At 49.2% G+C, this 17097-nt stretch overlaps 1 protein-coding gene across 1 annotated transcript in view; it reads left to right on the top strand.

Moving 5' to 3' along the window:
* The window catches only part of RB1 (RB transcriptional corepressor 1), a 1127005-nt gene that overhangs the window by 121347 nt on the left and 988561 nt on the right, over nucleotides 1-17097 (top strand). The window contains exon 6 of the mRNA XM_078657333.1: nucleotides 16934-17001. Coding sequence (XP_078513459.1) covers nucleotides 16934-17001 — 68 coding nt within the window. The remainder of the gene's footprint in view (nucleotides 1-16933; nucleotides 17002-17097) is intronic.

Below are 17097 nucleotides of genomic sequence, written 5' to 3' on the forward strand. Positions count from 1 at the left end.
AACAGCTGGTTGTCTGCTGCCCAGAGAGGTGGTAGCGCGAGTTCTGGTGAGCCGCGAGGCCCCCCGTCTGGCTGAGTGGCGTCGGGGTCCGAGGAAAGTCCTGGTGTGGTGACATTGCCGGATCGGCTGCTGGGTGGAGAGAGGAAAGCCGCGTCTGTCTCCCGCGCAGGCTCAGTGGCGCAGTGCCTGAGAGGGGTGACTCGGAGGAGGAGCGGCCTGAAACGACTCGCCGGAGGTGAGAGGCGGCGTCTGTCTCCTGCGCAGGGCCGGAAGCGCGGCTTTACACAGAAGTGTCCCAGCAAGTGGGCGGCTTTCGAGGAAACGCCTGACAGAGACGTGGCGGCGTCTCCTCTCTGCGCAGGTCCTGTGGGTGAGTCAGCCGGCTGGAGGAGAAATCACCGGCCGGAGTGGGCGGAGATCTCCCTCTTTCCGGGATTCAACCGCTAAGGGCCCCTTTGTGACCGGAGAAGGCAGCGCAAGGCGGGGACTGTATTCCCCGACTGCCCAAGGCCCCCAAACCCACTGATTCCCCAACCGAGTGCAAAGTAAGTGGGAAGGGGGAGGCTGGGCAAACTTAAAAAGCCTTCGGTCACCTGAGGTAATTTGGGCTCAGTCAGCAGGAAGAGCTCCAGGTGGAAATCCAACTGTACTGTGAGCTGGCACAAGCGAATGGGGAAGGTTTATTTGCTCAGGTGCCATTCTATCCGGACTTGGGCCAGTCTGAGGGTGGAGTTAAGGAGGATAACCTAAAAGAAATGCAGACTGTGCTATTTTAGATAGGAGGCGAGGAATCTTGATTGTACAGCGCCTTTCTTCTTAAATGATTGGGTAAACTTAAGAACCTGCCCTCATAGAAAGAGTAAGCCTTCCTATTAGATCAAAACTTATTCACAGGAGGATCCTGAACTGTGTACTGAACAACAAATGTGAGCTGAATGTAAGGAAAGAGTTGGAGGATTCATGTTGTTTTGCAATTAACTTGCTAGGCTGTCAGTTGTTTGAACCCTTCCTCAAGTTACCAATGCAGGAGTGACCCCAGAGCTATTTACCTTCTACTAGTAAATGTAACGAGTTTATGAAGAATTTTCTGTCTTGTCAATCTAAAAGTGCCAGGGGAGAATTGTTTTTGGAATTGTGTGCCAATGCCTTCATGAATGATTACACGTACAGGTATTACAGAGAAACAATCTAGATTTTGACTTGAAAAATTGTGTGCAACTATAAAAATAACTCAAAGGATAAAGCTTTTCTACTTTTATAAAAAAATAAGGTGTAGTGTCATTTTTGGATGGATGTGCACTGAGTTACTGGATGGGTAAGACGCAAACTTAACACATGTACTTTGGAGATAGGCCTTCCTACTTAGTGCCAAGCTACCTTATGTGACTTGGAGACCCCAGGTCCAACAACCTCCAAATGTGAAATGATTTTGATGGATAGCTGGATGATCCAGAATATCTGCAAGGGCTAGACTATATGGCCGTAATTGGCCCTAGCTGCATTTCCTGTTGCAGTTGAGCTTTCTCCGGGGCCAACCACCGAGCAGTGCTGAAGCCTTTTTACCAGCATGCCCAGCTCTGGCGTGTATGTGTGCGCGAAAGGAGATAGGGCGAGCAGGAAAAGAAAATGAAGCTAAGATGGCAGCGCTGAGAGTGCAGCTTTCAGTGAGGCAGGAAAGGAGAGGAAGCCGCCTTCTGCACTAAGACCAAGAGCATACCGGTGACTGAAGCTGCCCCATCAGACATAGGAGCCATGTTGTTTGCCGTTTACTTCAACGTGTTATTTTTACGGCGATACAAAGAAAAATACAAAATGGCGAACGCGTTTGCAGTACACCAGCAGCTTGGCCGGGTGGGCCTCAATGAGTCTTTAACACCCCATCCCAGATGCTTGTTTGCATCCTCCTCTATGGCTGGCTGGGTTAGCTAAGCCGCGTCCGCTGGCGACCTAGCTGCGCGGGGGTGTCTGCAGGGGCAGCTGTGCTGCCCAGGGAGGGCTTTGCGCCCCGTCCCCAATATTAAGGCACCGTAAAGTGACCGCTACCAGTCGACAACCCGAAGGATGATGTGCGCCGCAGCTGCGGCACCGCCGCCACCCTACCGCCCCCAACTGCCACTTCCATCGGACCTGGATTCTTACCCTTGCACCCGCATCCTTCCTCTTCTTGTAGTCCCGGGCTAGCCATGGGCTACGAGGGGGTGCTCGGGTCGCAGGCCGCTGACTGCCGGAGTCGTTACCAACTGCTGCTGTCGGGCCGGGCCCTGGCAGATAGGTACCGGCGGATACAGCAAAACAGTAACGTTCATGATGTCACCAAGTACATTTTGCTTGCTTGTAAACTGATGTGTCCTTCAACCCTGACATTATTTTACACCGCCCGATCCCCCTCCGTCCCCCCCCCCCCGTCCTTGCAGAAGGTTTCCTACGCGCAGATTTGCTCAATCATGGGGTGTTCGCTTTTAGTTGGCCTTCTAAAAGTAGCTTGGAGCCAAGACTGTCGGGTGACATCGGACCCTTCTAAGAGATGTTCTTGGAGTAGAATCCCGAGGAAGAGCCATATAAGACTCCCGAGGTTGTGTGAATTCAAGGCTGCGATAGTAGTGGTCCTTAATGCACTGCATACGCTGCACAATGACATCATGGGATTATTTCAGGAGACTGACACAGTGTTGCAGTTTATCTCATCTTCTGTGTGATGCACCTGCATCTTTCAACTAGATCGCCATGGCAGCAGTCCTTTTCTTGGGCCTCAGAGGGCCCCTCCTTACGTGATGCTTTCCTCTTGGAAAAAAGAATGTTCTTCATTATACTGTGATCCTTTGAGGTGGCGGCCTGTGCTTTGAAAACAAATACAATGTTGATTTATCTTAGTTGCTTCGCAAATGTTTAATTGACGTGCACTGTCACATAAGATGGCATTGCTTTTTCTTATTATTTAATTTAGCAGCATTGAATATCGACCTTTTTCTGTTCTCAAACTTGTATATTTGTATTTTTTTTCAAGATCCCATGTTGGTGCTAACTAAAAATGTTTTTTGATGGTTGGAAAGCCAGCAATAGGTTCTGCGAGCTAAATGTCTGCAATAACTGAAGAATGAAAACTGTTTTATATTGGACCTCGTTTTCACAGAGCAAAGCGGCTGTTTTCTCCTGGTAGCTGGCACCACCTACGCTGAATGTTGAGCCTCAAGCCCAAAACAGCTGAACACCTCACTAAATCGTTCAACCACTTTTAAAGTATTTACAGTAAACTGTACACCCGCATTTTAGGTGTGCAGTAACTCATCCCTTTGGTCTTGTAGACCTTACTGCTCACACTGGGGCACATGAAACTTCCAATGGAGACCACAATTGTAAGAAATTCCCTTTAGCTTTTATGAATGGCGTGTCCGACATGGCAATGTGCTGCAGTTTTGAGGACCTGTCTTAAGCCTCCTTTCCCTAGGAAACACAACAAGCATTGGCATAGCCAATAGGTCTCGCTTTTGGGACCTTATAAGTGTTCAGTTATCCAGCATAATATCCTTGGTGCAACAACAACAACTGTTGCATAGCTAAACACTCATAAGGTCCCAAAAGCGAGCCCTATTGGCTATGCCAATGCTTGTTATTTGTGAGGAGATGACCTAACCAAGCATATGCTTTCCCTATTTACAGTGCATTCAGAAAAAGAGTGCAACAAAAGGAAACAATATGATCATAATCTAAGTATTGTAAAAAAAAACATGCATCGTCTGCCTCTCTTTTGTTTAAATCTGTTTTAATCACAGTACAGTATAACAAACGTGGTTCCAGAGAGCAACCCTGCAAATCATTGCTATACCGCCCTCCTGCCGCAATGAGAGAGGTGCGCGTGCTACCGGATGATACGGTGTGTCCATGCAAGCAAGTAGCGGAAAGCCCTCGGTCAGCAATGCGTCCTGATGCCCCCTTAACATCCGAACTCCACTCTATAAACTCCCTCCTCTCCCACCCTACCCCACCCCCGGTGTGTCGCTTCCTTCCACTTGATGATGGTCCGGTATCAAGCTCCAGTGGGCTCTAATGCAGGGAGACGACCCTTCGGGCAGGTTCATCTGTACCCTTCGGGCAGGTTCATCTGTGAGTCTCAGCAACCTGAGGTATTTCGGGCACGTGAGTTCACGGAATTCCCCAGCGAGCAATGCAAGGAAAGGTTGCCATATGGTGGTAAAGGAGTCTGAGGCTTGAGTTAGAGACGCCTGGATCCGCTCCATACCCAGTATATACCAAAGCCTGTGAAGCCAGCCCTTGTGTGTAGGTCTCCTTTTGGTGCCCCATAGTGAGATGATGTGCTGCTGCCCCTACTGCCAATCCCAACTGTCGTCCCCTGTTCGATTTTAGTGGAAATGTCAAGGCGTTTGGGAGGCCTAGTAGTGTATAAGCAGGGAAGCGGGGGATCTCCGTCTCAAAATGTAAGTCAATGTCGTTTAGTACGTCCGTCCAATAGTCCGCCAACTCCTCACATTCCTACAACAAGTGGGTCAGCGTCCCCACTTTGCCGCATCCCCTCCCGCATGCGGAGCTGCGCTTCGGATTACCTTGGTGCAGCCTGGCCGGCGTCAAGTACCAGTAGTATGTGATCTTAACTGCAAACTCCTTACTTGCCACATTCCTAGCGGTGTGATGGGCTCTATGATAAATATTACGCCACTCTTTATCTGTGAGATTCCTTCCTAGCTCCGATACCCCACGCTTCTGGCCAGCAGAGCGTGAGATAGATAGGGGCGGGCTTAACATTTTATATAGGTCCGTAATCGCTTGCCTGTCATTATTTTTCGTGACTAGCCACTTCTCATACGTTGAGACGTCAGCTCACCTGAGGCAGCACGTCTCGCGGTGTCAGCCAATGACGGATCTGCAAATATTGAAACCGATGCAGCTCCATCAGCGTGTACATCTCCTTCAAGGTGTTAAGCTGGATAAAGCCGTCTAGGTCAAACAAGTGACCAGTGATTTGCATTCCGAGGCTCGCCATGGGCCAACGCTCGCGGCTCCATCCCGGGGGGAAACGCTGGGTTGTCAAACAGTGGCGTAATAGGTGAGGGGAAAGTAGTAAGGCCCCTGTTGACTGCTACCGCGTCCCACACCTTAAGTAGCGAACGAGTAATAGGCGACTTTCTAAGATGAGACGGTCTATCTGAACGGTTCAGGAAGGGGACCTTCCAGAGCAACATTTGAGCCATCACTCGGTCCTGGAAAAGCCACCTCTTTTCCAACTCTGGACGATTCCATTCCAGAAGGCAGCGAAGCTGCGTCGCTTGGAAGTATCGAAAGAGGTCAGGGATGCCCGAACCGCCTTCCGCAGGAGCATGTCTAGCCAAGTCCCTACGAAGCAGCGGACGCTTACCCACCCAAACGAACTGCTGCGTTGCGTCCTGCATTTTCTGAAGCATCCCTATCGGAGGAGTCATGGGAATGGTTTGAAACACATAGAAGACCTTGGGTAACAAAGACATTTTAATCGCTGCCACTCGCCCTGACCAAGACAACGGCAACTGCCGCCATCTCTTTAAATCCCCCTTTATTTGTGCCAGTAGGTTCGCGTAGTTGTGATCGACCGTTTGTGCTGTGCTGGGCGTCAAGGTAATCCCGAGGTACGGCAAAGACATACGGGAGGAGAGTCCCCCAAACTGTTGCTGGCCGCCTGCTGATCTGCGTGCGTTACAGCCCAGGTGAAGAATCAGGGATTTTCCCATATTCATTTTCAACCCCGAGACCTTCCCAAAGGCCTCCATTTCAGAGAGAAAAGCAGGCACGGAGCGCATGGGGTTGTCGACTGCTGCAAGTAGGTCATCGGCATAAAGGCTGAGGGTGTGTGGCTCACCTCCAAACGTGATACCAGTGATATCTGGGTTGTCACGTTTTTTTTTGCGCAAATGGTTCAATGTAGAGCACAAACAATAGGGGTGAAAGCGGGCACCCTTGCCTGGTGCCCCGCCGGATATCAAAGGACTGCGAGCCAATACCATTCACCCGAATCGTCGCTTGGGGGGGGTGTCATAACAGCTGGCGACCCATGCGCGGAATCGCTCCCCAATGCCAAATCGCGTCAAAGCCTTGTCTAGGTATCCCCAGTCAACCCTGTCTAACGCCTTCTCGGCGTCGACAGATAGGAGAGCCGCGTCCGAATCGTTAAAGTGGACTTTATCTATGACGTGTAGTAGACGCTTTGTATAATCGCTGCACTGCCGATTAGGTATGAAACCCGATTGATCGGGCTCTATAATGTCCGGCAGGCATTGCCCAAGCCTTGTGGCCAGAATTCCCGTGAAGATTTTAAGATCCAGGTTGAGCAACGAAATGGGCCGGTATGGTGGCCTCCAGCCCTCGGAACCGCACCCATACCTACGGACCATGCACGTAACCTAGGCTTCATTCTGGACTCCTCCCTCTCGATGACCAGACAAGTCAACGCCGTCTCATCATCCTGCTTCAACATCCTACGAATGCTCAAAAAAATCTTCCGTTGGATCCCCACAGAAACAAGAAAGACGGTCACCCACGCTCTGGTCACAAGCCGACTGGATTACGGAAACACCCTCTACGCCGGAACCACAGCCAAACTACAGAAACAACTCCAACGCATCCAAAACGCCTCAGCCAGACTCATTCTGGACATCCGTCGGCAAGCCCACATTTCCGGCCACCTGAAAGACCTCCATTGGCTCCCTGTCAACAAGAGAATAACGTTCCGTCTCCTCACCCACGCACACAAAGCCCTATACGACCTAGGACCCGAATGCCTCAACACGCGTCTATCCTTCTACACCCCCTCCCGACATCTACGATCGTCCAATCAAGCCCTCGCCGCAATTCCGCGTATCCACAAATCCACCATGGGGGGGAAGATCCTTCTCCTACTTAGGGGCCTAAACTTGGAACTCTCTCCCCACCCACCTCCGCCTTACACAGAACCACCTCTCCTTCAAAAAGCAACTAAAAACTTGAATATTCGATAAGTAAAAACACCTCCCTCCCCCAAGCGCCTTGAGACCCTCTGGGTGAGTAGTGCGCTATATAAATTTTGAAACTTGAACTTGAACTTGCAGCACACTATGAGGTATCCTTGCCCGGTTTGGGAAGGACGATGATATCCGCAGCGAGCATATCAGGAGGAATGGAGCCCTGCCCCTGGAAGGAATTAAACAGCCTGGTGAGGACTGGTGCCAGTAATGGGCAGAAGGCCTTATAAAAGCCGGCGGAGAAGCCGTCCGGCCCTGGTGCTTTCAGAGGCTTGAGGCGTGCTATTGCAGAGACCACTTCCGTCCGTATCGGGGCGTCCAGGGAAAGCGCGCCATCTCTATTAAGTGCTGTAACCGCTGCCTCGCGAAGGTAAGCATCCCCTCCCTCAGGATCTGAATCAGGGTCCGCGGCGTAAAGCGAGGCATAAAATGCCCGAAACGCGTCTGCTATCTGCACGTCTTCAGTAAGCATTTGCCCCCCTAGGCCCTGTATAGCGGAGATTTTAGATCTTTGGACCCGAGCCCTAAGTTTACTGGCTAACAGGCGACCCATTTTGTCCCCTCCCACATAATATGTATGTCTTAAGCGTAAGGCAGCATATTCTGCACAATCGAGATCAAGGCTCGCATGCTGCTGCCGATCATAGGGGCACCGGTCCGGCTGTGCACCCGTTCTAGTTCCAGCACTTGTGCCAATAGAGCCTGTCGTCTATCCTTGCGTTCTTGAGCTTCAGCTGCAGCAATTTGTATGGGGTCGCTGCGCACTACGGCTTTAAGCGCCCCCCAAACCGCTGACACCGAAACATCCGGGTTATCATTAAGGCTCAAGTAATCTGAGATACTCTTGTGTAATTGCTTTGTGACCCATTTGCGCTGTAACAAGGCCTCCCGGAGACGCCACCTGCCTCTATGTGATTAGGTGCGAGGGACCGTCAAGTGAAGTGTGACTGCGTCATGGTCAGAGAGTGCGACCAGGATAATGTCCGTGTCTGTTACCGATACAGCTAAGTTGGGGGTCCTCAGGAAGTGGTCCAGCCTAGCATAGGTGTGGAATACATGAGAATAAAAAGTGTACCCCGTGGCATTGGGGTGCGCCTCCCTCCAAAGATCTAGAAGGCCTCTACTAGTCATACACTGCTTACCCTCTAGTGAGATCGCCCCGTGGCGCCAAAGCGGTGGCCCGATCTATCTCTAACCTGATCCATCACCAGATTGATACCGCCTCCCACTACTGTGTATCTCGATTGACCTGCAAGGACATCAGCCAGGGCCCCAGTCAGGAAACTTTCTTGCCCTGTATTGGGGGCATATATCGACCCAATAACCACTGATCTGTCACCCACTTGAACATTGTACGCCAGGAGCCTGCCCTTGATTTCAACAACCTTGTCCCCCACCTGGACCTTGAAATGTCTAGCAAAGAGAAGGGCTACCCCTGCCTTTTTCTCCGCAGTGGAAGAGTAGTATTGCTGGGGGTAAGCCCTGGATCGCATTTGGTGCCAGTTCCTGGAGAGCAGGTGTGTTTCTTGCAGCAGGCAAACCGATGCACCTGAATTCTCCAGAAAAGATAGGACGGCCCTCCGCTTTATAGGATTGTTAAGCCCCTTCACATTCAGGGTGAGAAGTTTTAGGACATCATCAGCCATGGGGGAGACCGTATCAGTTTACTCTGATGTTTAGGAGGGCCGAGAACCCCCACTGCCCTGCCCACACCCCTCTGTTTTGCGACACACCCATGCCCTCCCTCTCCACCCATGCCCCCCCCGTAACCCCCTCCCAAAACCCCGTTCCCCAACAGCATTCGCGCACCCCCCTTTCCTCCCTAACCCCAACTTCAACACCCCAACTGGTGATCATAGTCCCAGGCCTGATACCCCACATCGCAGGCCTGTTGTGAAGTTGCTACGTGGAGCAAACGACTGTGTCAAACTCTGCCCCCTCCCCCCCCCCCCACACAACTGCATTGCTGAAGTGCTATAGAATCCCCCGCACTCAAACAAATCAATCTGTCGGTGAAGTGTCTCTGGCAACTTCCTGGATAGCACTGGCCCACTCTTGCGTCATGGTGTGTGAGTCTGGCTTCATGTCCTTGAGTGGAGAGCGTCTGCGACGGACCCTTTGCCAACCTCCATTGGCAGACTGCTGGGCTGGCTTTGGTGACGTGTGCAAATCCATCCGCTCAATGCCCAACAGGGCACAAGTGTCTTGGAGTGATCTCAGCTGGTGCAGGGTGCCATTCCATTTGAAAATCAGCCGAAAAGGGTGTCCCCAAGAATACGGGATCTCATTGTCACGTAAGAAGTCCGTGGCCACTTTGAAAGCCTTTAGTTTTTGGAGCATGATGGTCGACAGGTCGCGGTACAAAGCCATAGGCAGGCCCTGATATTGAATGGGTTGCTTCCGTCTTGCCTCCCGAAGAATCCGTACTTTGTGCGGGAAGTCAGGCAGAAAGGCCAGGATATCGGCGGGGGCGAGGCGCTGGCGCCAGCCTCGCCAACCCCACCCTGTGTGCTCCATCGAATCTGATGTCAAGGTCCGCACCTTCCCCTATAATGTCTCGGAACTAACCCTGCAGATATCCCGTGAAATTCGCCCCCTCTGCCTTGAGTGGGACACCTCGGACTCGTATATTGTTACGACAAGACCTGTTCTCCAAGTCCTCCGCGTGGGCCTGTAAGTCGACTTGTTCTTTAAGACGGAGAACTTCCTGCTGGAGCTGCTCTACCTCTTCGCTTCTAGTTTGATCCGCGTCTTCCATGGCCGCTACTCTCTCGCCTAGGCCATCCACTTACCTTCTGATCTCCCCCCCCCCCCCCCCCCCCCCCCCCCCCCCCCCCCCCCCCCCCCCCCCCCCCCGCGACCTCTTGCTTCAATGACTGGAATTCTTCACGGAGGGAGTTGAAGAGAGTCTCCAAAAAGGATTTTGTGATGGGCACTTCGCCCTCGCCGGTGTCATTGTGGTGTTTTACCGCCACTGGAGAGGACGGCCCTCTTTCCACCTTTGGGGGGCCCTTACTGAGCATCTCAGTGAGTGTGCGTTCCCCTTCTTCCTCAAGCCGGCCATGTTGCGCCTCTTGACGGTGCTCTTGCTGCTCTTGCGTTATCTCTCTCTCCGACCAGACCTCCTCAATGGATCCTCCGTACCTCCGGTACTCCCCCGCGGTGTCACCCTTGCCCAACTGGACGTGTGCTTAAGGTTTCCCCGCTGTCAGGGACTGTGGGCAGGGACTCCCCACCTCCACTCTGGGTGCCCCCTCCACTGGTCCGTGGACTCCCTCCTCTCCACTCGTGACTCTAAGTTCTCAGTAGCTCGGGGCCCCCCGTTGTGCAGGCACCCACCTCCACTGGCCTAGGCCAAATGGCACCCGGCTTCTTCCAGTCGCAAGGCGTTAGCTCTGTGAGTGCACTCCCTGCCGTCTGGGTGTCCCGAGGGAAGGCCACTAACCAGGGCTCCAATCACCAGGCAGCCACACACCTCCCGTAGTGTGCGGGGCTGTGGACCTACTTATTGCCCAACTCGATGCAATGGCCGCTGCTCTTAGAGGTAGGGTATTAGCGGCGCCTCGCCGCTGTTGCTTCTTGGCAGTCTGGGCGCTCACGGACTCCACGACACGCCTCTATAGCGCTCGGCGAAGCGCCCGCTCCGAAAGAGCCCTCTCACTTAATGGTTGCCTCACCACACCCCGGCTCTCCACAAACTGGCGCCGCAGTCACCTCTAGGCCATGTTCCTTCTCGGCTCTGCCCCCTGCCTCCTCGCCTCCACCGCCGGTTGGGTGCGCTCTTTGCTGCCGAGTGTGCCGGTTTCCCCGCTGAATTTGGTGGGGGAGAGCACCAGAGTCCTCGATCGGGCGCCGGGATGTACGCAGCCCACCCACTGCCTGCGGGCCGCGAATCCCCGGCCTCAAATTTCACGCCCCGGCCCTCTCGCCTCACAAGGGCTGCGGGGCTAGCGCCGGCCGCCTGTCTCGCCGCCGGAGTTCGTCAACCGCCCCCAAACTGGACGCAGGGGCAGCTGATGCGGTCAGTGAGCTGGGAGGGCCCCGTGAGCGCAGGGGCTCCTCCACCAACCCTCCCCTTACTCTGATCACCGAGCCCGCCCGGCGTCCGGGTGCCATTTCACGGCCGTCGGCAGCGGGACCCCGGATCACTTGGTTCGCGTCTTTCTTGTCCTTGTTGGCCCCCAACGACGGCTCGGCGCAGTCCTCCGGCTCTCCCACTCCCGGTAAAGCTGCGTGAGGGGAGAATTAGGTGCGATTTGGCCCCCAGGGAGGGTTCGAGACTGGGAGCCTGCAGGACCCACAATCGCCTAGGTAGCCATCTTGGCAACACCCCCCGTCTGCCTCTCTTTTGTACTTTGTCTCCTCGATTACAGCTGTGCCACAGCAGCATCTAAAGAAAAGTTATTCTAATTGTCATGGAGGCTTTGAAGAAAATATGGTAGATTAGTAAGGAAATTAGTGATGTACTAGCAGTCTCCTCCTAGTCACTGTCTGTCTTATCACAAGTCTGTGTGTGGTGTGGGTAATGCTGCATCCTGGACTTACATTAAAGATCCTTCTTCTTGAATGTGCCTGATTTTCAGTTGCGCGTGTAGATCATGGCATATCTGGGCACTGTGTTGGATCAGTTCAGTTTCATTATTGGCTTGTAGTTCTATATGTAATGTTGGGATATGGTATCTAAGAAATAGCTGATCTATAGAGATCCCCATGGTTAGTGGCTCAGTGGACTAATGCATCAACTCAAGGAATCTGTATTTAACTTCATTCTCACAGGTTTAAATTTTGGCAAGTCCAGTCAGCCTTTCATCCTTCCAAGATCGATAACATGAGTACCAGTGAGGTGGGTAACAATAAACATCTGATATTTCAGCTCCAAGAGAACCAAGCTTGAATGAATGTCTGCTCTGGACGGCATCTTTAATTATGCGGACAATCCACCTGGTTACCTTTAAAGCAGTGCACCAAACTCCGATCACTGTCAGGGTCGCTTGTTGGTGGCCTGTTGGCGTTCATCTTCCATAGAGAATGTGTAGAGGGTTGGTGCCCACCAGAGCCCATTGCTCTGAGAACTCTGGCTTTCAGTTGAAACTCAGTCTAGTCAATACTTTATTTTGCATTAGAAAAAAATGCATACACGTTTGTTCAATACCAAAATTACACATTGAATCAAAGTATCAATTAAAGTCAATCAAAATTCTTTAAAATCTTTAAAAACATTGAGTATATAAAAAAAAGGATTTAATTTACATTATGATAAAAACCCATTAAAAATCCTTCTAAATGTAAAAAGGAATATACTATCTAAGTAGATTAACTATGAAGCAGATCACTGTATTCTTGGTACAAACATTCGCTCTCTATATTCAAGCCCTATATTCAATTCCTTAGGCTATATGTTATCTTTATCACATGAAGAAATCATTGTGCCAGCGGCTCTTTTAGATTTTAAAACAGCCTGAAAATACAAAGCAATCATAAAACATAAATGGCGATTCCAGTTGTTGTAATATTGATAGGGCTACACTGTAAGAACGTAGAATGAATATTTGCAATACCGTGACAATGAACCTTTTCCTCCATGTTATAAAAGGAACAAAAAAAACAGGAAATGAGAGGTAGTTTGTTTTGACTTCTCATCGCAGGAACAATCTGGTAGCCGATTTAATGAATGTACATTGGGGGGATGACCCAGAATTAAAGGAATATAATTTAAACAAAATCTTATCCGTTAAAATCGATGCTGTGTGTTACCTATAAATGAAAGATATGAGGCGGGCCAGGCAACACAGTAGTGATTGACTGGTACATTGTTACTGAGCTTTGTTTGCCCATCTATCATTACAACTTTTAGCTAGGAAAAGATCTTTTAAACTAAATTTGGAAAAGGTTGCACATGAGACAGTGAGTCCTAGAGTTCTATTAGGGCCAGAGTGCTAAAAGACTGTCTTACATACTTTAGCCCTGGGAATAGATTAAGCACAATCCAGTATCATGATGTCTTTTAAGATGAGCTGGTTTAACTGGGCCAAATTCCTTTCCCATATTGAGATCCATAATAATAGTAGGGTGGGGGGGGGCTATTTTAATAGTGTCAGTTATGTATGGAAAGGCAAATTCTTTATGGACAATAAAACTGGGACATGACCCCAGTTTAGACAATAACCGTTTTGTGAATTTATCTTCTATAGTTTGTAGGACCTCTACTTGTGCTGTGCCCCAAATTGCTTCCCCATAAGTAGCAACAGATCTAGTTTTCGCTAAATACATTTTCAGAATTTCTTCAATAGGTCTATTACCTAGATTTTTATTGAACTTAAAAATGGAAGCTATGCTTTTGTTTATGAGGTTAGCTCTGTTTCTCAACATCACAGACCAATTAAATTTGGTGTCAAATAACACGCAGAGATACATACAATTATACACACTTTCCAGCTTACTTCCATCTATGAGTTTAATTCCGATGTCATCCAGAAAGCATTCCTACCGAATCTGTTCCGGAATGCTTTCCGGACGACTTGGATCGGGGGAATCCGACGGACGGTTTGGATGTATCCGGATGATTCTGGATACGAATCAGCCGGACTCCCATTGACTTCAATGGGAGCCTGTGTTCCGGAATGTTTTCCGGACGACTTGGATCGGGGGAATCCGACGGACGGTTTGGATGTATCCGGATGATTCTGGATACGAATCAGCCGGACTCCCATTGACTTCAATGGGAGCCTGTGTTCCGGAATGCTTTCCGGACGACTTGGATCGGGGGGATCCGACGGACGGTTTGGATGTATCCGGATGATTCTGGATACGAATCAGCCGGACTCCCATTCACTTCAATGGGAGCCTGTGTTCCATACGAGAACACAGGCTCCCATTGAAGGAAGTGGTGGCTGGGGAAAACCTTGCCCCTGAGGCAGACACCCTATTGGGATGGCCCCTGATGAATGGGGTGCCTGCCATGGGCCCCCAAAAACAGATACCGGCAGCCAATTAGTTCTGGAGAAAGCAAATCTGAATGGCTGTCCGAATTGGTCATCGTACTCGCTCGCTCAGAAACAGAGTCCATAGAGCGAAAGACGTGACCTGTCCTAATGCCTTTCGGAACCGATTTGGAGAGCCCTAACGGATTCCAGGCATGGAAATTGATCGTTGGGAAGTGTATACGATTTGGTCGGAAACAAGGGTACCGGATCGGATTTTGGCAAACCCGAATCCGATTTTGGCAAACCCGAATCCGATTTGGAGCCCTTCCAAACTACATCGAAATCGACCCCTATGTGGCACCTCAGGTTTATTCTTATTGCTACCCACCACCATAACAAAGGTCTTTGATTTATTGACATACAAGCCGAGGTCGGCCATGTAAGCTGAATAGGTCCCTATTGAGGTTTGTAAGGCCATTGGGGTTCTGGCCTGTAGGACTGCATCATCTGCATATAGCATAATGGGAAGAGGTAAGGATGCTGCAGATGGTACATCTTTGCAAATTCCAATCAGAACCTCGTTTACCTTATTGTTCTACAAAGAGAATAAAAAAGGGGCAAGAACTCAGCCCTGTCTAATGCCCTTCCCCTTGACTCCCATACCTGACCACTGCCACAACGTCTGTGTAAAGCTGTCTTAGAAATGTAATTATAGCAGGATCCGCACCCATTGTATCCATGATGGACCATAATTTGGTGTGTGAGACAAAATCAAAAGCCGTTGACAAGTCAATGAAGGCCATATAATGCTGTCCTTTCTTTGCAAATGCATATTTAGATGTCATTAAAACTAAATTGAGACACTGGTCCAGCATCCCCTTCCCTTTTCTAAAACCATATTGTACCTCAGCAAGGACCTTAGTTTCCATTGCCCATTCCTCCAACCTATTAAATAGTAATCTGCCCATTAGTTTGGCTGGATGCCAAGGGGCTGACTTTGGCTACTGCTTTAAAAACTATGGTCAAGAGGGGTACCCGCAACGGCTTATTGTAAAAAAAAAAACGTCCAACGGGACTCCGTCTGGGCCTGCGGCTTTCAGGGTAGAAGATTGTTGCAAATCAATTTGTGACATTTGTTTATTGCCACCTTGGGTTCACCACATCTCCAGATAGAAACTACATGAGGTCAATAGCCTACTCAAGCAAAGTCTTTTGAGATTTTAGTGGGATACTTCAGAAGAGAATACCATTTTCAGAATCTACTTTGAAGAGGCAATCCTGCCGAAGATTGAGATGGAAAGAGCACATCGGTTATTGGGATCATTCTTAAGAGTCCAGTGGTTGGGACGCCCAGGTCACTTGTTTAAGCAATGAATATTCCTAGGTATATAAAGCCAGTTTATTCTATTTTGAGCTGGAATTGCTATTTGGAAGCTTCTTCGCCATCCTGAACAGCTAACAATATTGACTTGGGCCACTAGAAAGGAAGGCCAGAGAACTTCCCGTATTCACCAACTGCCTGGATTAAGTGACGCACAAATATTTTACATTTATTAAAGAAAAAGGCCTGTATGAGTCATTAGAGTCTGAAGTGCGAGTCCTTTGAAATCTATCGTATTGCTGTCTTGCATAGGTCACCGGGCAAATGTGCCCTTCATCTGATTCCTACAATATCTTCAGTGTATGTAACAGTTTTAAGTGTGAGTATCTTAAGCAGGTCAAACAGTATACCATAAAGTCCTGTTTTTCTTTTCTTTTCTTTTTTTTTTACCCTGGTGTGGATGTTCAAAGGCAGTGGACAATTCCTTGGCAGTAATTCTACCTCCAGCAGGTCTCTCCCAGCCTGGATGAACAGCTTTACAGAGAGTTTCTTTATGAAGCTGGAGACGTTGTCATTTGAGTCAGTGTATAAGGCTTGGAAATGAGCAACCAGTTTACTTCCTCTAACAACCATCCTTGAGGCATACAGGAATCCTCCCTAACATGTCTAACCATCTCCTCTTTTAAACTCAACCGGTATAGTAGTTTTGACGTTTTATCCCTAAATTCATAAATTGTTTTTTTCATTGCTAATCAGCAGATCCTGGAATCATTAAACATTTCTTATTTTAGGGATTATATATTTCAGTTCCTGTAGGGTGTCCTCATCACCTATGGCCAGGTATTGTTTTTCAACATCCAGCATTCCTAAGGTAGGCCTTACACTTCCTCCTCAAGACAGGTTGAATAGCCTTCCTTAATATTTGTAATAAGGTGTCCCATCCCATGTTTGTCTGAATATAAAAAGTAGCCTCCTGTTAAAGAGTTGATCTGTCAACCACTTGACATTTAGTTACCATATTTCCCGGGTGTCTGTCTTGCGATTGAAAGGCTTGAATGCTGAGACAGAAGAGAGATCGCTCGCCAATATGCATGTATCTGATGCCATTTGCACATCAGGGTTCGGCACGGAGATGTAATCTAAGCATGAAATGATTTATGCACAGGGAACTAAAATGTCTACTGGGGTTTCTGCATGATGCCAAGACATAGACCTGGCGAGGAAGCAAAGTCAGATAACGACGTCTATTGATTGGCTTGTGTCTGACGTGAGCTACAACTGTCTGTCAGGAATCATGACTCTTTTGTAGTTGCAAACAATTATGGTCAAACTAATTGGGCCTAGATAACCAGATCAGAGAGTATCTGTGATATTAGTGGATAATTGCGGTGGTGCATGTTCAATAAAGAATGCCCTGTCCTGTCCCCCGAATGGCTGCTAAGCCTGTCTCCTCTGTGCCACAGTTACCAGGGGGTTGAGCTCAAGTTAATTTAGTGACTTTGAGGGTTCACCTTTAATTGAGTTGAGTAGTAACCCACTCTAGTTAATAATACAGTTTCTTACAGGGGTTCAGGTGAAAAGCCTCTACTGTGGGTAAGAATGAAAAAGCTTAAATTTCAGTATGAATAAAGGTAACCATTCCAAATAAACGCAAACTGATTGTTATAATTTATATTAATTTGAGTGTTTTTTTCTTTGATCTGTAGGACTTCCTCAGACATCTCCCCAGCTGCTCTTTTTAAAGTTACTTGGATCACATTCCTGCTAGTTAAGGGTAAGTTAATCATTGTTGTTCTGCTAACCTGTTAAGTGAATCTTGCTGCTAAACAATGATCATTGTCGTCCTCCTCTCTAGACAATTAATGAGCGT

The sequence above is a fragment of the Lissotriton helveticus genome, chromosome 8 (genome assembly GCF_964261635.1).
Source record: "Lissotriton helveticus chromosome 8, aLisHel1.1, whole genome shotgun sequence".
Classification (NCBI taxonomy): domain Eukaryota; kingdom Metazoa; phylum Chordata; class Amphibia; order Caudata; family Salamandridae; genus Lissotriton; species Lissotriton helveticus.